We start from the raw sequence: 21,936 nt of genomic DNA on the forward strand, positions 1-21,936 counted from the left end.
AGGCGGGTGAATTCGTGGTGGGGGGTGGGCACAGGCGGGTGAATTCGTGGTGGGGGGTGGGCACAGGCGGGTGAATTCGTGGTGGGGGGTGGGCACAGGCGGGTGAATTCGTTGTGGGGGGTGGGCACAGGTGGGTGAATTCGTGGTGGGGGGTGGGCACAGGTGGGTGAATTCGTGGTGGGGGGTGGGCACAGGTGGGTGAATTCGTGGTGGGGGGTGGGCACAGGTGGGTGAATTTGTGGTGGGGGTGGGCACAGGTGGGTGAATTTGTGGTGGGGGTGGGCACAGGTGGGTGAATTTGTGGTGGGGGTGGGCACAGGTGGGTGAATTTGTGGTGGGGGGTGGGCACAGGTGGGTGAATTCGTGGTGGGGGGTGGGCACCGGTGGGTGAATTCGTGGTGGGGGGTGGGCACAGGTGGGTGATTTCGTGGTGGGGGGTGGGCACAGGTAGGTGAATTTCTGGTGGGGGGGTGGGCACAGGTGGGTGAATTTCTGGTGGGGGGGTGGGCACAGGTGGGTGAATTCGTGGTGGGGGGGTGGGCACAGGTGGGTGAATTCGTGGTGGGGGGTGGGCACAAGTGGGTGAATTCGTGGTGGGGGGTGGGTACAGGTGGGTGAAGTGGTGGAGGAGGATTTGCACACATGGTTTAAGTGGTGGTAGGAGAGGGGGCCACAAACACGTGAGTGATGTGGTGGCAGGGTTGTGCACACAGGGGTGAAGTGGTGACATGGCTAGGACAATTGATCGAAGTTCTTTAAGAGTAGTGGGAGCATGCACACATGGGTCAAGTGCTGGCAGGGGCATTCACACCCGGGTGAAATGGTGATGGCAGCTTGCACAAAGGGGTGAATAGGTGGACATATTGATTAAGTGATGTAGGGTTCTTCATGTGGGTGAAGCTATGGTAGGGAGGTGTGCACATGTGGGTGAAGTGGTGGTGGGATGTGTTCATGTGGGTGAAGTGGTGGTGGGGATGTGTTCATGTGGGTGAAGTGGTGGTGGGGATGTGTTCATGTGGGTGAAGTGGTGGTGGGGATGTGTTCATGTGGGTGAAGTGGTGGTGGGGATGTGTTCATGTGGGTGAAGTTGTGGTGGGGATGTGTTCATGTGGGTGAAGTTGTGGTGGGGATGTGTTCATGTGGGTGAAGTTGTGGTGGGGATGTGTCCATGTGGGTCAAGTTGTGGTGGGGATGTGTCCATGTGGGTCAAGTTGTGGTGGGGATGTGTCCATGTGGGTCAAGTTGTGGTGGGGATGTGTTCATGTGGGTGAAGTGGTGGTGGTGGGGGGGCATGAGAGAGTATACATGGCTGACGTGGAGGTGGGGTGTGGCGTGCGCACATCGGTTAAGTGATGGCGGGAGGAGGGGAGGGGGTTCACATGTGGGTGATGTCGTGTGGGGGGGGGTGATGCACACATGGTTGAAGTCGTGGGACGGGACGCACACATGGGCGAAGCCGTGGGACGGGACGCACACATGGGCGAAGCCGTGGGAGGGGACGCACACATGGGCGAAGCCGTGGGAGGGGACGCACACATGGGCGAAGCCGTGGGAGGGGACGCACACATGGGCGAAGCCGTGGGAGGGGACGCACACATGGGCGAAGCCGTGGGAGGGGACGCACACATGGGCGAAGCCGTGGGAGGGGACGCACACATGGGCGAAGCCGTGGGAGGGGACGCACACATGGGCGAAGCCGTGGGAGGGGACGCACACATGGGCGAAGCCGTGGGAGGGGACGCACACATGGGCGAAGCCGTGGGAGGGGACGCACACATGGGCGAAGCCGTGGGAGGGGACGCACACATGGGCGAAGCCGTGGGAGGGGACGCACACATGGGCGAAGCCGTGGGAGGGGACGCACACATGGGCGAAGCCGTGGGAGGGGACGCACACATGGGCGAAGCCGTGGGAGGGGACGCACACATGGGCGAAGCCGTGGGAGGGGACGCACACATGGGCGAAGCCGTGGGAGGGGACGCACACATGGGCGAAGCCGTGGGAGGGGACGCACACATGGGCGAAGCCGTGGGAGGGGACGCACACATGGGCGAAGCCGTGGGAGGGGACGCGCACATGGGCGAAGCCGTGGGAGGGGACGCGCACATGGGCGAAGCCGTGGGAGGGGACGCGCACATGGGCGAAGCCGTGGGAGGGGACGCACACATGGGCGAAGCCGTGGGAGGGGACGCACACATGGGCGAAGCCGTGGGAGGGGACGCACACATGGGCGAAGCCGTGGGAGGGGACGCACACACGGGCGAAGCCGTGGGAGGGGACGCACACACGGGCGAAGCCGTGGGAGGGGACGCACACACGGGCGAAGCCGTGGGAGGGGACGCACACACGGGTGAAGCCGTGGGAGGGGACGCACACACGGGTGAAGCCGTGGGAGGGGATGCACACATGGGTGAAGTCGTGGGAGGGTGTGTGCACATTTGGGTGAAGTGGAGTGGAGGCATGCACACGTGGGTGAAGTGGTTTTGAGGGGACATGCATACGTGCATGAAGTGCTGGAGGGGGACATGTACATGTAGGTGACATGGTGATGGGTGAAATGCACATGTGGGTGAAGTGGTGGCAGGGGGGAGGGGGTGTGAACATGTGAGTGAAGACATGGTGGGGGCATGTTCATGTGGGTGAAGTAGTGGCAAGTGCATGCACACAGGGGTGAAGTAGTGGCAGGTCGAGCACATGTGGGTGAAATTGTGGCAGGGCAAGCACACGGGGGTGAAGTGGTGGCAGTGTGGCGAGAGCAGTCACACATGCGTGAAGTTGTGGTGCGAGCGTGCACATGTGGGTGAAGCAGTGGGGGGCGGGGGGGGGGGATGCACACAAGGGTGAAATGGTGGTTGGTCAGTTTAAAAGGGGGGAAAAGGACCAAACTGTGGGTTCATCAGTCCCTTGTTCCCAGTTAAACAATTACCCAAGGGAAAGAAGAAGACAAAGACGTCGTACGGCACAATAACAGGAGAAAAGAAGAACCAGAAGAATGACAGAAGGACAACAAACACTACAATGGACAAAACAGGACACTAAAACCACAGAGACACGCAAGAAACAGGGAGAAGAGATTAAAAACAAGAAAGCAGATTTCCATGGCTGGCTAACCATGAGATTAAAAAAGGAGAAGCCAGCCACTCTGCAACACATTAAAACCTCCACCCTGAAAGTCCTAGGGGGGAGACACAGAGGGACAAAGGACATGCGCTAAAACTGAGATCAAATGATAAAATCCACCCTCATGAATAAAACGTAAAACTAAAGCTACTTTTGAGGCACTGTCTCCCAACACGGAAGGTAGGGTGGCTAAAAGTGGGCAGTCCAGCAAGGGGTGGACGACTGTCATTTGGGAGCCACAGTGACACCAAAGTGGGTCCTCGTGACGAAGGAAGTAACCATGTGTGAGCCATGTATGGCCAATTCAGAGCCGACAAAGGACAACTGATTCTCTGCGAGAATCCCACAGAGAAGACTTCCACACATTCGCAGTCTCCTTAATGACATGCAGTTTGTTGTGCATACTGTTATGCCACTCCATATCTCAAAGGCGAAAAACCTTGCGGTGTAAGACAGAACGCAGGTCAGTTTCAGAGATGCCCATCTCCAGGAGCAGTTTCTGTGTAGCCTGTTTGGCCAGCCTGTCAGCAAGTTTGTTGCCTGGGATTCCAACTTGCCCTGGGGTCCACACAAACACCACTGAACGACTGGACCATTCCAGAGCAGAGATGGACTCCTGGATGTTCGCTACCAAAGGATGGCGAGGGTAGCACTGGTCAATAGCTTGTAAGCTGCTCAGGGAGACAATACAGTGAAGAAGTGACTCACCAGAACAGGAACAGATGTACTGACGTGCATAAGGTATGGCCACAAACTCAGCAGTGAAATCACTGCAGCCAGCAGGCAAGGAATGCTGTTCAATATGGCCTCTGTGGACATAGGCGAAGCCAACATTACCATCAGTCATTGAGCCATCAGTGTGAACAACTTCAGAGCTCCAGAACACCTCAAGAATCGAGAGGAAATGACAGCGGGGAGCCACGGAGTTAATGGAGTCCTTAGGGTCATGCAAAGGTCCAGACGAAGCTTCGGCCGAGCTGTACACCTTGGAGGTGTATGTGAATGGACCTCATGTAGAGGTGGTAAAGGGAAGGACTCCAGTTCGGAGAGAAGGGATTGCACGCAAACCGCAGTCGTGAGCCCTGACCAGGCCCATTGATGCAGGACATGAACTATTGTGGATGGGAAAAGGAGACGTTAATTCGGATTCTCAGGAGAACTACGAATGTGTGCAACATAATTGGTGAGCAGTTGTGCACATCGGATGTGCAATGGAGGTACTCTGACCTCCACCATGACAATGGCCATCGGACTCATTCTGAAAGCTCCCGTCGTTAGGCAAATGCCACAGTGGTGCACTGGGTCGAGTAAACGCAATGCTGAGGGCAGCGCCGAACTGTTAACCAGACTCCCACAGTCAAGGTGGGATTGAACAAGGGCTCTGTAGAGCTCCAGCAACGTAGAGCAATCTGCAACCCAGTTGGTGCTGCTCAGGTAGCGGAGGGCACTGAGGTGCTTCCAGCACTTCTGCTTAAGATGACGAAGGTGAGGAAGCCAAGTCCATCGGGCATTGAAAACCAGTCCTAGGAATCGATATGTCTCTGCTACAGTGAGTGGATCATTAGCAAGGTAAAGTTATGGTTCCGGATGAACGAGATGATGCCAACAGAAATGCAAAAAACATGACTTTGCGGCTGAAAACAAAGCCGTGGGCTAGAGCCCATGACTGCGCCTTGTGGATCGCTCCCTGTAGGCACTGCTCAGCAACACCAACACTGGTGGAGCAGTACGAAATGCAGAAGTCGTCTGCATACAGAGAGGGTGACCTGGATGGCCCTACAGCTGCTGCTAGACCATTTATGGCCACTAAAAATAGAGATACACTCAATACGGAGCCCTGTGGGACCCCATTCTTCTGGATATGGGGCGAACTATGGGAGGCCCCAAATTGGTCATGGAAAGTACAAAGCGACACGAAGATTTGGATAAAAATAAGGAGCGTGCCTCCGAGACCCCACTCATATTATGCGACAAGGATATGATGTCCCCAGGTGGTAAATCGAAAAAGACAGCAAATGATGATGTGGTACACTTCACTGAGCGTCATCCACCCTGATGCCACCCACTCCAACCAGGGGCCCTCCCCACGAGTGCCGCTCAGCTGCAGCAAAGGCAACCTGGCAGGACAGCCACTGCCGGCAGTACCAATGCCCCAGGGTGACGGGCATCTACTCCTTGGCATGTGTGTGGGGTTAATGGTGCAGGCATCAGCAGAGCAATCCCTCTGTATTCAGGGGCTACAACCAACAGGGTACATGGAAGCCCCACCACAACAGACTGGCTATGATGCTGGATATGAGGTGCAAAGAATTCCATGGTCCTCGTCAGTGCAGAAAACGACACTGCATAGTGGGTGGAGGAAAACGCACCCAGGAAGGTGTTCTCGCTCAAGAGATGGAGGATGAGCGGACTGAAATGCCACGATAAGAAAGTGGGCTAAAGATCTCAATGCACAATGGATAAGATGCACCATGTAAGGCATCCTTTCTCAATTGGCTAGCTATTCGGGAAAATTTTGAAAAATGTAAGTCAAACCCTACAGAGGACCATCACAAAGTCCAAAAAGTGTGAGATTCTTTTAGCTATCTCTTACGACAGGCAGGAATACCTCGGGCCTATTCTAACCTCTGGGCCCACAGAGGGGTGAAATGGTGGTGGAGCCATGAACACATGGGTGAAGTGGTGGCAGATACATGGACATGTGGGTGAAGTAGTGGTGGTATATGGATAGGTGGGTAAAGTGGTGGAGGGTGGTGGATGGGTAGGTGAAAGGGCAGGGGGACACATGGGTGAAGTGATGGAGGCTGGTGGACAGGTTCGTGAACTGGTGGGTGGTGAGCATGAATGTGTGGGTGAAGTGGTGGGGGGTGTATAGATGGGTGAGTGAGGTAGTGGGGTGGACGGGTGGGTGAAAAAGCAGGGGAATGCTTGGGTGGATGGTCTGGGGTGCCAACCCCTGGGTGCAAGGGCAGATGTTGCAGTGTGTGCTGAGGGTGCGAGTATACATATTGGTGCAAGGATTGGGGGAGAGAAAGATGGGTGGCTTAAAGGGTGGGACTGGAAGGGAGGTTGAAGGGGCAGTGTTGGTGGGTGGGTGAAGGGATGCAGGTAGAGGCAGGGTGACGGGTGGGTGAAGCAGAGGGGTGATGGGTGGGTGAACTGGAGGAGTGACAGGTGGATGAAGCGGAGGGGTGATGTTTGTGTAAAGGGGAAGTGACAGAAAGCGGTGGGGGTGCCAGGCGGCATAGAGTGGATAAATGGGAGAGGGCAGCAGAGTATGAGAGATCAACGGGAGAGGGGCATAAGAGTAGAGTGGGTCAACAGGGGAAGGGCAGCACTGAAGAGTGGCTCAAAGGGGGAGAGCCAGCGGTAAAGCATGGGTCAAAGGGAGAGAGGTAGCGGCATAGCATGGGTCAAAGGGAGAGAGGAAGCGGCATAGCATTGGTCAAAGGGAGAGAGGAAGCGGTATAGCATTGGTCAAAGGGAGAGAGGCAGCGGCATAGCATTGGTCAAAGGGAGAGAGGCAGCGGCATAGCATGGGCCAAAGGGAGAAAGGCAGTGGCATAGCATGGATCAAAGGGAGAGGGGTGGCAGCATAGCATGGATCAAAGGGAGAGAGGTGGCAGCATAGCATGGATCAAAGGGAGAGAGGTGGCAGCATAGCATGGGTCACAGGGAGAGGAGTGGCAGCTTGGAGAGGGTCAAAGGAAAAATAGGTGGTGGTCAGGGTACAAGTGACTCGGGGGGGGGGGGGGGGGGGAGGGCGGGGACAGACACAGTGGATGGGGAGCATACTGGTTGTGGGGTAGGGTTAGATGATGGGTCACGTGCGTGTGGAGTGGGCTGAGGAAGAGGGACAAGATGCAAGTGCGACAAAAGGGGCAGCAGGTGGTGCATGAGCACTTAGAAGGGGCAGCAGACAGGGCACATCGAAGGGACAGGGGGTAGGGTTCTATAAGAGGGTAGGGATTCAAATAAAGCAGGGTATGAAAAGGGGGGAGGGGGATTGGGGGCGACCGGGTGGAGGGGAGTGGGGGTGAGAGGTTTCTGTTGGAGAACTGTAAGATACATGGACTGGGAGTTGAGCAATGGGATTCAATGGTGTTAGTTACATAAAACTATGGGTACATGACCATGGAGCATGTAGAATCAGGTTAGAGGCCAATAGGATGAATGTTATGTGTAAGTTGGACAGTACACATAGAAGATGGAGGTTCTAAAGAAGTGGATGAGATAAGGTTAGTTTACAAGGTTGAAGAAGGAAGTACTAATAGTGAAAGGCTGGTGTGAGCACATGAGGGCTGAATGGCATGACTTCAGGACAGAGACTATAGTAAAGGTTGAATGCAAGACAGATAGTACAGTGGAGGGAGGTGATTTTGTATGCGTAAATTTGAGTTCTGGTGTGTTTTAAGAATAATGGGTATAGTGAATGAGTTTTCACCTGTGTGGCATCAGTGAAAGCAAGCACTGCACAGAAAGGACAAGACCGCAACCATCATTTGAACAGACTGCCATAAGCAAGGCTAACTTTAAACAAACACATTTAATGGAGACAGTCGTAGTGTGGTTCTCTCTCCCCCACTCTGTAGTGATCCTGGCTGAAGGGTAGAGGGATCCACAGTCACCTTTGTCACGTGTCATGTATGATTGTCCTGCTCTCTCCATTACAATATAGTTACATCAGCAGTCAGTGAAAGCGTAGTTAGTGTTTACTTAAGAATGCATACATAGCAGTGGCAGGTTTAGCACTGCTCTTGACAGAGATATTGAAGACAACCCTTGAGATACAAATGTTTACTTTACAATTGGTACTGCTAAAATACTATTCATGTCATATACAAAATAATCACTGTGAAACCCTTCATCTACAAATGTAGCATGTGTTCTCTTTCCATCTTTACTTTGTTCACGTCTCTACTGAAAATAAGCTGTTTTTAAAATGGATTTGTAAATATGCAATTGTTGAATGTATTAGGTAAATTGTAATACAATTCTGTATTGAAAATAAACACATTATACATGCACCCTTGGAAGACTGTGAGGTGGTTGATGGAAGCAGCTAAGTAAAGGAGAAATCTAATTAAATGAACAACTACTGAATGCTTCCTGTTCCTTGCCAACTTTAGGTAACTAGCAACACTGTGTTTGGTTCCCCACACACATAAATAAGTAAGGCAATTCCCAACTCTAGTACAGAATTTAATAATTTAACATAATGCATTGTTTTTACTTTCATTGACATACACACAATGTTGTCTGGTGGATGAAGACAAAAGGAACTGAAAATAGCCAACAGGTAATGCCATTCTGCCTCTCCAGTTAGTATTATCATCAAATTATTTCTTAAAGTTCACATACAGTACTAATATACACATTGCACTAGGGAAATTATGGCTTGTTTAATTCTTAACTTTTGTATTGATTAAGAGGATTATGTATCATATTAAATTTAAATAAAAAAATATAGAATCCATCTTAATAATAATTATTATATCAAAAACTGAATAACTCAGACAATTATATTCATTAAAAAAATTAAATTCCTACATACAATTAGTTTAAATTTGAGAAAGAACAGCTGTCTTACCCTCTTGTGTCAGTATTCGGTGTATCATAGGAAAAATACCACACTGCCAAAATGAATAGCAGCTATCTACAAGCTTGTTGGTGCGACCCTGAAAGCCACCTTCAAAGCGCATTTGTCGATTTACAGCCCACCGCTGAAGAAAAATGAACAAAATTCACAATTCGACAGTGCGAATTTTAATCATCGTGTAGTCCTATTTCCTTTAATCTTAGTAATTAATTATGTGGAAGAAGACTACAAGAATAAGTTACACCATTATATATAGCAGTAACAAACTAATACTAATAACTAAAACAATGGACAGGAAAAATAAAAACAAAGAAAAATCTAACAAAATAGTTCATGGTGAACAGCCAGATGTCAGTGTGACCACATTGCCAATCGTCAGATGCTCTGATGAGCTGAGTGCTTAGGGGCCAACACGGTGCTTTTCTCTCCCCCCCTTCCCTCAGTACTGTCACTCTGTTCACCGTCCATGCCAAGCATATCAAAACCCCCTCCTCCAGCTAACTTCTTGTTACATCTTCAGTTTATGCCCTGGTATGCTTGCTGGTAGAAATTCCGCAGCTCCTCTGCCTGCCCCCGAAGTTAGTTCATTGTGGTCACTTTCTGAAATACTGTGCCTGTTGGACACTGAAAACTGGCCATTTACCCACGTACTATTTCATCGTGATGTATCCCTGGAGCAACTTAAGAATCTCTTATCTATGATGTAAAGAAAAGAAAGATAAAAATACTCCCATACACTTATTCATTTACTGTCACTACCAATTCCTGTAATGAGTTTTTTTTATCATTATTAATCTGATTTTCCAATTGATTCCTACTTATGCTACATCATCTGTTTTCAAACTATCCACATGAATATGTAAATTATTACATACAAGGAAAGAATAGTGATCTCTCTCTCTCTCTCTCTCTCTCTCTCTCTCTCTCTCTCTCTCTGTGTGTGTGTGTGTGTGTGTGTGTGTGTGTGTGTGTGTGTGTGTGTGTGTGCGCGCGCGCGTGCTGAAACACTTATCTGTAACAAGTACAGGCTCAACTGAATATAATACCTTCTATTGATTCCAGTATCTGTGGCATCTATGTGATCACAGAGCACTGGCTCTCTTTCTGTATGTTATACCATCTTGAACAAGATATATAAACATACTGTTGGAAAAATTTATTCCATTCCTTTCTATATCCCATTTTTCATCTTTCTTCACTTTTGTAACTCCTTTTACTCTCTCTTTAGTTATTTTATTCACAAACTTCAATTTCTTCCATGAAGTTCCATTTCTGTCACCAATTTGTCCCCTATCCAACTTTTCAGCCGACTGTTACTGCTGTCTGGTACCTCCCGACAAGTGAAGAATTTTTACCCCTTATAATTACATTAATGCTTTTCTTCGCCAATTATTATGTGGTATTTCATGTAGATGTGTGAAATATTATTTCTGTCACTGCTGCTACTCTCGAGCTAGCAACAGCAGTGTAAGGGAGTAGTTTGAAACCAGTTGATAACAATATGTCATACTCTTATGACTTGTCACTAAGATAGTACCCACCAAGGATACATGTCAAGCCTCAGAATAAGCAGACATGTCTGGCTGACTGATGGTGTTTTAAAGTTAGGTAAATGGTCAGAAAGTGACTTAAAAATGTTTTACTCCTGGCCATTGACTCCTATGCAGCATGCTAGTTAATACTCCCAGTGCTTTTCTTGGTACTCTCTGTGCTTGCACTTGGGACCACTAGACCAATGTCTCAACGGACCTGCACAAACCTTCCCACCATTCTGCAGTATGAGTAGCACCTTATTTGAAGTTTGTTGCTTCAAGCAAATGAGCATAGTTTAAGATTGCTGTAAGCATACACTCTCCAACAATAAGGTGGTTAAGGATAACAAAAATGTGGAAATGCTGGTAATGAAATTGCTTGGCATGCTGATGGAAATTAGAAGCTACATTACAGAAACCCTTTGAAGAGGGTGAGAGAAGGAGAACAAAGAAGAGATGGTGGTGTAAATAGATTCTTGAAGTTACAAACAGTTTGAGTACATGTAAACATAACTACACATCAAGGACTAGTACTGTCTTTTGTTGTTTATGTTTTGCAAAAAAAATCAGCTTCCTCATACCAGCCTGAATTTCAGTCAATGTATGACAACCTACTTTTGTACATGACTCTAACATGATAAACCAAGCAAGATGGTGCATCGGTTAGCACACTGGACTTGCATTAGGAAGCGTGAAGGTTCAAACCTGCATCTGATCATCCAGATTTAGGTTTTCCGTGGTTTCCCTTTATCACTCAACGCAAACGCCGGTATGGTTTCTGGCAAAGGGTGCAGCCGATTTCCTTCCCCGTCTTTGCCTCAGTCCAAGGTCATGCTCCATATCTAATGACCTCAATGTCAATGGGACACTGAACCCAATCCTCCTTTCTTCTTTTTTCTAAACTGATAAGGCAATTTCCAAAAAAACTAAGAAATTCTTTTTCAAATTACAGTAGATGCCCAGGACAAAACATACAAATGAGAAGTCCGCCATTTAATGGCATATAGTTCTCATTTACCAATGCCGTAGCACTTTAATATCAAAACTAGTGCCATGAAACGAAGTCACTACATAATCATTTAATACATACACAAATAAATTGGGCAAAATGAAATTTCACTCGTATGTGAAGCACAATTTTTAAACATATATTTCAATTGGTGTATAACAACATTTACATAAATAAATGAATTTCCTCAAACTGTTCATGTGAGTCTTGAAACTTACTGTGGAAAAATGGTTCAAATGGCTCTGAGCACTATGGGACTTAACATCCATCGTCATCAGTCCCCTAGAACTTAGAACTACTTAAACCTAACTAACCTAAGGACAGGGGTTGGGTACACTGAAGTACTCACTGAAAGGCAACTCTACTGTTTCAAAGTTACATAAATGGTTTAGTAGAGAGAGAGAGAGAGAGAGAGAGAGAGAGAGAGAGAGAGAGTGCATGTGCATGGGCGCAGTGAAACAAGCTCAGTGTGCAATATCTTTCTGTAATAGCTCAGTCTGGATGATCTTTCTGTAATACATCACTATAGCTGACACACCAAGTTCTGATGCAATAAATATATTTCAGATCATAGTCCCCATTTCACTACATCTACTAATAAAACTGGAAAAACTGTCGTTTTAATATAGTGTTAGGTTGCAATATGCTGCTTCCACAATTTTACTGCATGTTATATTTACCTTTGATAACTAATTAAAGCACTTAACAAAACATAATTGGAAACCAACAACCTCATCACAAATAACATACGGTCATTTTAATGTGAATGTTACACTATGATCAGAAGAGAACTACACAGCACATACCATAAGTGCCTTCATATTGCACAAATTTTCTCTTCCAAGTATAGTTAATGCCGCCAAGCCACAGAATGTATAGCCTCCATGCGCCTCCATGTCTGGGCAGCCTGAGAAACCACCTTCATATGTCTGGCAACTGAAAAGAAATTAATTAAATAAATAAAATAAAAATAAAGTCTGATTTTTATCAACATTTAAAGAAATCTCCATAAACATTTTTTACAGAATCAGTATTTATCTTTTAAGAAAATGAAGTATGGAGAAGAGAAAATTGATCTTATTTATATTATTTCAAATTATTTACACACAATTCAATTTTTCTTCAGCCAATATTTTAGAGAGGAAAGGTGTTAGATACAATAGCGTTCTTCTTGATTTGAGAAATTGTTGTAGAGTAAGTTTAGAAACCAATTAGTATACACATATTTTACAGTCTGTAAGTGGTAGACGACAGTCTGATGTTATCCTGAATAAAACAAATGGAGTTCTAACCTACTGGTCTCCTACAATCCATTATTTGCCTTTATGGGTGGTGACCATATTATTATTTCTAAATTATTTCTGCAAACCCAGAGTTTCCTCCAGACAGGTCAATAAAAAACAGAGGAGAATATACATTAGTTCAGTATAATATTTGCTTGTCGAAGAAGGTAAATAACATTCTTTTCCATTAACCAAACCCAATTTATTCATTTATTATTGTCATTTACAGCTAAATAATGACTGTGACTGTGCAAGATCATCATCATACAACAGCCAGGACAGCTTGATCGAGTTAACCTATTGAGTGATTAAATCTTTAATTTTTGATGTACCTGACTATCCATTCAGCTGAATTTTCAAACAATGAGTCTGTATAAATGTTCGTCAATTTTGCAACGGCAAGTGCGCAGTATACACCTCTGATGTCACATTCTCCTCCAACATGCATGTGGAAGCCTCCATCCGGTGATCTAACAGCCCATAAGAATTGGCTTAGTTTCTCTCTGCAACAAAAACATGACAATGATTTCAGTGTTCTTCCATTTTACAGGTATATTTACATCATAAAAATATAATTACTTTAAAAGTCTATTAATTTAAAATAGGCCTACATGCTGATAAGTCTCTAGAATCTGAAGCATTTCACCATAAGTATGTGCTGTAAGAAGAGCACTGAACCTTACAAAGAGCTGCAATATAATTAGACACAGTTGTATAAATCAAATGAATAACCATACCATGCAGGTATAATTGAATTTCACTTGTCTTACAGTTTTATACAATGGTCAAATAAGTATGGCTCAAAAGATTATTTTGATCTGCAATGTAAACTACCCTTAGCATATATGTTAAATTCAAATGCTCTAACTCAAGTATCTTTTACGGTACACTCAGTACCAAACACAAAATTCTTTTTTATTGTCAAGTACACATTAAAATCTTTCTACAAATGTTACTGGATAAAGGTGTTTAAAAATTAAAACTGGAATAAATGTGTCTGCATGCATATACACAGCCAGTTCACATTAATGTGACCATCCACTATGTTGAACATCAACATGTAACAACAACTCACAGATGGCACATGGCAGCACTAGCAAGGCAGTCGTCAACGTAATGTGGAAACTGAATGATTCATCTGACATCCAAAAGGGCATGATCATTGGCATTTGGGCCAAGGGTAGATGCATTTCTGAAATGGCTAAGTTAGTAAACTTTTTGCATGCTGCCATGGTTAAAGTACGCCATTCATGGCAAAATGGCGCTATCTAAAAGTGACGCTGAGGCAACTGCGATACACCACGATCCATTGATGGCAGGGGTGAATGAAGCTGGAGTGATGTGTACATGTGAACAGCCATGTGACTGTTGAGCAACTGACAATCCAGGTGAACAAAGGGGCTGTCAACAGTGTCTCCTCAATGACCGTTCAGCAAATGTTGCTGCATATAAGCATCCAAAGCAGACACCTGCTTCATGCACTCACAATGACAGTTGTTCATCGGCGATGTAAGCTGGAATTTGTACACCAACACCGCAACTGGACATCCACTGAATGGTGAAAAGTGACCTTCTCAGATGAGTCACATTTTATGCTCCATCAGACTGACGGTCTTAGGCATGTATGGCTCTGCAACAATCAATGGAATGGACCAGGCCAGAGTAGGGAGAACTGTGGTTTCGATGATGTTTTAATAGCTTTCCCTGAGTGATCTCATCATTCCAGAACGCTCACAAATATGCACGGACACGCCAACTTTCAAAAGGGAAAAATCAGGAGAATTTTAGTGGTGTACTATTGTGAATTACAACACATCCCTGATGATTAAAGTTTCAATAACTGTAACAATTCAATTACATTTGCGTTATTATTTACATGTAAATACTAAATAATGGACATACCATGAGCTACTGAAAAGTCACATCTACATACACCACAAAATGCTTAAGTTTGTCCCTTCCCCGATTCCCTTAAACTCGGAAACTCTTCCTTATAAACGTTTCTGAACACTGCATGATATTTCTTCGCCATTCTGCACGAAAAATAATCAGCACCTCCAATATACGCAGCCAACAACTACTACTGACTACACAAACTGCACAACAGAACTGAGAACACAATGATCCTACGTTCTAGACAATGGTCTTGTAGCAGTGATGCCAACCCTCGCGCACCGTTTCCCCCTATATTGCACTTCAAATTCCCCTAAATAATTTATCACACCGTCAGGTAAGCAAGCGGGGTAGTGGGGCGGTAAAAGGGAGTCAAGAATGAAATTGCCAAGCGGAGGGGCAGGGCGGGGAGGGGAGGGTAGTAACCCTAAATATTTTTCCCCCTGAAACATTTATCTGTCTAATTTCCCCCTAGACAGCTTAATTACCCCTAAATTTAGGGGGAAATCACCTAACTTGGCAACACTGTGTTTTAGACACAACAATGCTAATCACTTTGCTTGGAAAAACTATCGACTACTCCTTGTCCATGATAACTTTACGACTGCGCTGGTGCTACCAGAAGCGGAGGAAATTGGCACTAGTTGAAAGATATTCATTTGTCTCCAAACGCTGCCAACGATAAGTTCCTTACTTCCTTGTAGATCCAAAGCGCAAGCTACGCCTACTGCCGCTCCCGACAGCCACCGCACCAATCTACCAAGTCAACATAGACAAGTAGCAGCCATTCCTTGTCATCCACCAATATACCAAAGGCGCAGAATTTTCAAATAGTAAGGAAAGTATTGAAACTGCTCTGAAAATCGGGAGATCGGTTTTCACTGTCGGAAGATCGGGAGGAAGAAGGAAAAATTGGGACTCTCTTGCTTAAACCGGTAGAGTTGGCACGTCTGTATGCACCTATCATTGGGCCCATGTTCACCCATACATGCAGTTTGTTTTTCCTTGGCATGACGGCACCTACCAACAGGACACTGCAATATGTCACACAGCTCTCAGTGTACACATGTTATTTGAAGAGCACCAGGATAAGTTTACCATACTCCCCTACCATCAAATGCCCCTGGATTTAAACCCAACCAAGAATCTATGGGACCATCTGGACATGCTGTGGATCCTCAACCATGAAACCTAGTGCAGCCAGCCACAGCACTGGAGCTGGCACGGCTCCACATCCCTGTCAGTACATTCCAGAACGTCAATGACTTTCTTTCTTCAAATCTATATGCACATCTCCACCAAACAATTAATTATACTACAAGATAAATTACAATCAAAATGGCATGCATTATAATGATACAGGTACCTGTACCCAGTTTACCTCAATACAGAATCTGATAAGCCAGCCTTAAAACATTAAAACTGTCAGTTTGGGATAGTGTAATGAAGTTGAAAATAAAAAGTTTAAAATACAATTTAAACTGTTTGCATGCTTCCACTGACTAGCTCAAGAGACATTCACTGATGTGTGAAGAACAAGATTCAAAAATGCGCTGGTTAAATGGACATGCCACAAGTATGGCACATCATAAATCACGTTGTAGGTAGAGAAATTCATGTGTTGCAGGCCACAGTTATACAGGAGTTGGACTACATTAAGTTTGTGTGTGTGTGTGTGTGTGTGTGTGTGTGTGTGTGTGTGTGTGTGTGTGTGTGTGTGGAGGGGGGAGGATGGTGGGGGAGGGGGGAGGCACACACATTCATGTCACTGACCATGTTCTTCAGAATCTACCAGGCATTCTCCCAACAGATCATAATTCTCATAGTTTTTTTGTCTCATGGATAACATGATAATTGGCAAGGGTTTTGGTTGGCTGGGATTATTCAAATGTGCAGGAGTGGTAAAACTGTGGCACTGAAAGCAATATTGATGCCAGAGCTGGGAAATAATAAAGGGAGGTAAAAGTATATGAGGGGGTCTGGCATGCAGTTCAAGAGCTGACAATGGCTCCCCAGGCCTTGTCTATGGTACTAGAAACCACATCTGCATCTGACCACTGCCAACCAGATTAAGTGCTAAGACAGTTATGAGGTAAAGAATGCTTTTTAATGGAGGGGGGCGGGGATTTGTAGTAGTAAAATAATAAATTAAATTGAGAGAAACATCAGCTGGATGGAGCCAGGTGAGTATCCCCCTCGACTCAGCACGTGAAGGGGGCTGTCCAGCTGTCTCACTCCTGATCCATTATGGTCAAGGCATTACAGAAAGAAACAGCACTCACTACCTCAGAGAAAGTATAAAAAGCTAATCACCAGTTCTTTCATCATTAACTAATATCGAGGGTAAAACATAAAATAGGTGCAGTAGAGAAACAAAGGCTAAATGCAAACAAAAAAAGTAAAAGGGGGATGGTCACAACAGCTGGCAGAGGATCATGTCTGTAAGTATAAAAATTAACACAGGGAAATCTACAATGTGAAAATTTTGAAAGGGGCAGATATGAGGTAAGATCATTACGTGATAAAAATAATAATTGAATTCATACCAATGACAAAGAAAAAATCCCACCCCAAAAAGAAGATAACCTATGACCCCCATAAACTGATAAATAAAGAATATAAAAAACAAACAAGAAATATAAAACCAACAGATGATCTACAAGAAATAGTTCTCCCAACTAAAACAAATAGCTGAATAAGTATTCCCAATAAACCTATGGAATAAACATTAACCTGCAAGGATGAGTGCGAGAAAACAGAGGTATATAAATGCTAAGACTGGTTTAAGGTATCAGTCACACTTGGAACTCACAAAAAATAGTAAGTATTAAACACCAACACAAAAAAGATACCAAAAAAAACAAAAAATGGTTCAAATGGCTCTGAGCACTATGGGACTTAACATCTGTGGTCATCAGTACCCTAGAACTCAGAACTAACTAACCTAAGGACATCACACACATCCATGCCCGAGGCAGGATTCGAACCTGCGACCATAGCGGTCACACGGTTCCAGACTGAAGTGTTTAGAACCGCACGGCCACACCGGACGGCGCAAAAAAATCAACTCAAGGGATTACTACAAAACATTTTTTCAGCCTACAACAAAAGCATGAGCCTTCAACATTAATGTTAAAGGATAAAAGTAATATGGTCCACATCTATATAATAAATACAGAAATTTTAACAGACACATTTAACAAGTTACTAAATTCTTAAGAGCCCCTGGAACTATTACAAATAAATACAGATACCACTATTAAAACACCAGCAGAAAATATAAACCCAACTACAATCTATGAAGCCTACAAAGCTTTGAGAGAGCTGAAAAATTACAAATCAAGTGGAGGAGGTCAAACATTTGTGAAACTGGAAGTATGCAAAAGAACCAGTGAAGATATCACTACACCCAAGCCCAGTGAAAATCTGGAACAAAGAAGAACTACTAGAACATTAGACTACACAAAAAAGGGGAGAAATCAAATCCAGACAACTATACAGACATTCCCTTTTGGATTCTGTACAACAATTGTAACCAGGAGAATACCAATGGGAACTTTAGGCCCTGGAAAAGCTGTCTAGAACAGACAATCATTTTGGGTAAAACAACAACTCATATCCTTTGAAGATATCAAGAAAGCTTATGACTATATCCTCAGATCTTGAATTATGAAGATATTGATAAAATGATAAAAATACCTAACAAACACCAAATCTAAAGTACAGTTCCGAGGAGAAATATCCAAGCCATTTATGACTTAGACAGGGTTACGACAGGGAGATGGATTATCGCCATGGCTTTTCAATTGTGCTCTGGTACTCTGGTAGAAGGAAAGTCCTAAAACACATTAACTGGAACTAAGAAAGTCATAAAAACTTGAGTTACTTGGAATTCACAGATGACTTACTGTTTCTAGCTAATAACATTCAAGAAACCAGAAATCACACAACAAGCCTACAAAATACAGCACCAAAATAGGACTCCAGGTATCATTCATAAAGACTGAGATAATGGTAGCTGATCCAGCAGCAATGAACCACATAACAGTAACTAACACGGAAGTAAAAAAGGTGAAAGAACTTAAATATCTAGGAGAAATTATAACATACAACTTGGACAAGATACCTGTGTGGCAATAAAGAATTAACAAAATGATATAAGCTCAGAAATTAAAATACAAAATAAAACACCTATTACTCAAAACTAAATTAAACCATTGCAAGACTGTGGTTTGACAAGACATGACTTACAGAAGCAAAACTCTTTTCAAAGTCACTCTGAAAAACAGTACCGACAAAATCCTAAAAGTAGAGAAGAATATTTACAACATGCAGCAATAACAAATAGCAAAAAGATGCACAATGGCAAATGGCACCAAATGAAGTGGCGTACAGTGAACTAGTGCCCACTACAGACACTACATGGAAGAAAAGAATTTTTGTTCACGTTATGTGTACACTAGAAATCAGATTACCAAAAAAAATTATACAGAAACTTTAGAACATGAAGCAACAAGTAGGATGATTAAAGGAAATTGGGGAGGATATTAAAGAGCTAGAATTAACTCGGGACTTATTGCAAAACAAAATGGAAAATGTAAAGAAAGTGAAAAACATAAAAATAAGATTCAAACCAAAAATAGACAAATGACATACAATAGAAATAACATCTACTGATTTACTGAAGATGATGAGCAGCAAATGATTAACTGAAGTGGTCCAACGAGTCTATAAAAGCACCATGTGTGTGTGTGTGTGTGTGTGTGTGTGTGTGTGTGTGTGTGTGTGTGTGTGTGTGTGGGTGGGGGGGGGGGGGGGAGGGGGGGGGGCATTCCTCCTCCTGCTTCTTCTCCACTTCACATACTAGGCAAATTGCCTGTTACAGTACTCCACCTCTTATATGGTGTTCCTATATTTCTTCTTCCAGTGCGTTTATAATTGAGAGATTTTACTGAAAATCTTGCTCCACCCATACGGTCTGCTTGTTACTTTCATCTTCTTCTATTTTTCTTTATTTTTTGTTTAGGTTATATATTCTTAAATCTTTCCTTATGTCTTCATATCTTTTTCAATCTTCCCTTGAACACCCTTCCACTCTCCTTGGAAATCTCATTTCTTGAGTCTGTATTCTACTCTCTTGGTGTCTGATTGTTGCCCATGCTTCACTTCCATTAGTGAAAGTTGATACTGCTATTATTTTATAAAACTATAGCTATATTTATTTCCTGGCTTTATTGCACAAACTTTTTATGATGGTTCCACAAATGGAAGTAAATTTATATAATTTTTGGTCCATGTTGCAGTTATGAATATAACTGATGTCACATCCTAGGTATTTAAAATGTTCTACTTGCTCCAAGATTTTATTACTCGAGACTACTTTCAATCTTACTAGTTGTCTGGTCTGAAATGTCATCACTTTCATTTTATCTACTGACAATGTCAAGTTGTAATCTGATGCTATCTGCTGCAACTTATACACTCTCATCTGAAGACCATTTCAATTCTCTGCAATCAGAGTTAAGTCATGTGCGTATAAAATTACATTTAGTCTAGTGTTACAATCTAAAATAACTCCATTTATGTTCAACATTTTACATTTGCTGGTAACTTCATATATCTACACATAAACTTTTTTTTAATAGTATTGGAGAAATACAGTATCCTTGTCATACCCCTATGCTTATGTTCACTGGCTTTGTCATTATATTTCCCAAATATACAATAATTTCTGTGTTTGTTTATAGACTCTTAATAGCATTTAAGAGACAAGATGAATAACCTCATTCAGCCATGATATTCCATAGCATTTCACTATTCACATTATCAAATGCTTTCTCAAAATCCACAAAAGCAAGATGGGTTTCTCTACTCACTCTCATGTCTTTTCTATAACTTGTTTCAATATAAAAACAACGCCAATAATTCAGTGTCCTTTACTAGAACCTGATTGTTGTTTTCCACGACATTTATAAGGCTCGCATTCATAATTTTGGAATATAATTCATAGTCTGAATCCTGGAGGCTTATATATCAACAGTTACTATATTTGTTTGGTTCTTGGGTAGTCTTTTTGTACCTTCTTATTTTTCCAGTTCTCTATTATCGGTAGGCTTCTGTAAAGATTGGAAGGTAGGAGACGAGATACTGGCAGAAGTAAAGCTGTGAGTACCGGGCGTGAGTCGTGCTTCGGTAGCTCAGAGGGTAGAGCACTTGCCCGCGAAAGGCAAAAGTCCCGAGTCCGAGTCTCGGTCGGGCACACAGTTTTAATCTGCCAGGAAGTTTCATATCAGCGCACACTCCGCTGCAGAGTGAAAATCTCATTCTGGAAAGTATTGATTAATAACACAGTTCAGTTCTGTCGAGAAGAAAAACAGAGTCTGCTAATAACATTAGAAAGAGCTCTGGAAAGCGCAGCGGCTGCAGTACGAAAGAGTGTAAGGACAGTACTTAATGATGTGAACAATGTTCAAAAAGTTAGATGGAGTGATCAGAAAATTGTGACACCAATGAAGAAGAGACTGAGGAAGAAAATGAAGTGTCTCGATGACTTTGATAAGTGTTTATTGAAAAGAAAATTCTTGGAATATCACAACATTACAACAGAAATACCCACTCTTTGAAAGTTTTACAAATGGGTGAAGGAGGATACAGGCACTAATTTCATAAGAAAACGATCCACTTTCTGGAAAATTTTGAAGGATATCGGGTTTCGTTTCCAAAAATAGTTGAATGTTTCCAGTTGAGAGGGGGTGGGGGGGGGGGGGGCATTGTAGCATGGTGTGCACACTTTCTTAGATCTCTGAGATAAAATGAGAAAGGTGTGAAGAAACCCGTCATGTATACTGATGAAACATGGGTGCATACACACTATACGGCCAGTAAATGTTGGCCGCACACTGACGTACCAAATGTGCGGGGAAAAAAGTTCTTGATAAACAGCAATAGTGGTTCGTGTGGGAGGAGAAATGAGGTTATATGATTTGAGATCAACATTGGAAGATTATCACAATGAAATGAGCAGTGAAAATTACATAAAATAGTCGCAAGAGCACCTAATACCAAATATATCAGGCAGAAGTATTATCGTATTAGATAATGCATCCTACCACTGTGTCCATGAAAATAAAGCGCTTAACAAATCCTATCGCAAAGCTGATATACAATCTTGGCTCACTAAGCATAAAATTCCATTTGGTGCTGATTTAACATGCAACAAGCTCTTGCAAGATGTGAAACGTTACAAACCGGAGCAGGAATATACAGTAGATAAGAGCACTTAGAAACATTCAGGATAGGACTTACAGTGTTATGTCTTCAACCCTACAACTGAGATCTGAACCCCAAACGTATTTGGAATTTAATGAAACAGAAAGTTTCAATGAACAACCGTCAGTAACATTACCCTTTCCCAACTTAAACAAATGACTACGACTGCAATACAGAGCATTACAGAAGACAACTGGAAGAAGGCATGTGATAAAGTGAAAACTGTTGTGG

At 43.8% G+C, this 21,936-nt stretch overlaps 1 protein-coding gene across 1 annotated transcript in view; it reads right to left on the bottom strand.

Annotated features, from left to right (window-relative positions):
* LOC124794857 (protein farnesyltransferase subunit beta) overlaps positions 1-21,936 on the bottom strand; it is an 87,994-nt gene that overhangs the window by 19,964 nt on the left and 46,094 nt on the right. The window contains exons 5-7 of the mRNA XM_047258526.1: positions 12,876-13,046; positions 12,067-12,196; positions 8,711-8,843 (exon numbers count right to left, since the gene is read on the bottom strand). Of these exons, the coding sequence (XP_047114482.1) occupies positions 8,711-8,843; positions 12,067-12,196; positions 12,876-13,046 (434 nt within the window). The remainder of the gene's footprint in view (positions 1-8,710; positions 8,844-12,066; positions 12,197-12,875; positions 13,047-21,936) is intronic.

Source organism: Schistocerca piceifrons, chromosome 4 (genome assembly GCF_021461385.2).
Source record: "Schistocerca piceifrons isolate TAMUIC-IGC-003096 chromosome 4, iqSchPice1.1, whole genome shotgun sequence".
In the NCBI taxonomy this organism is placed as follows: domain Eukaryota; kingdom Metazoa; phylum Arthropoda; class Insecta; order Orthoptera; family Acrididae; genus Schistocerca; species Schistocerca piceifrons.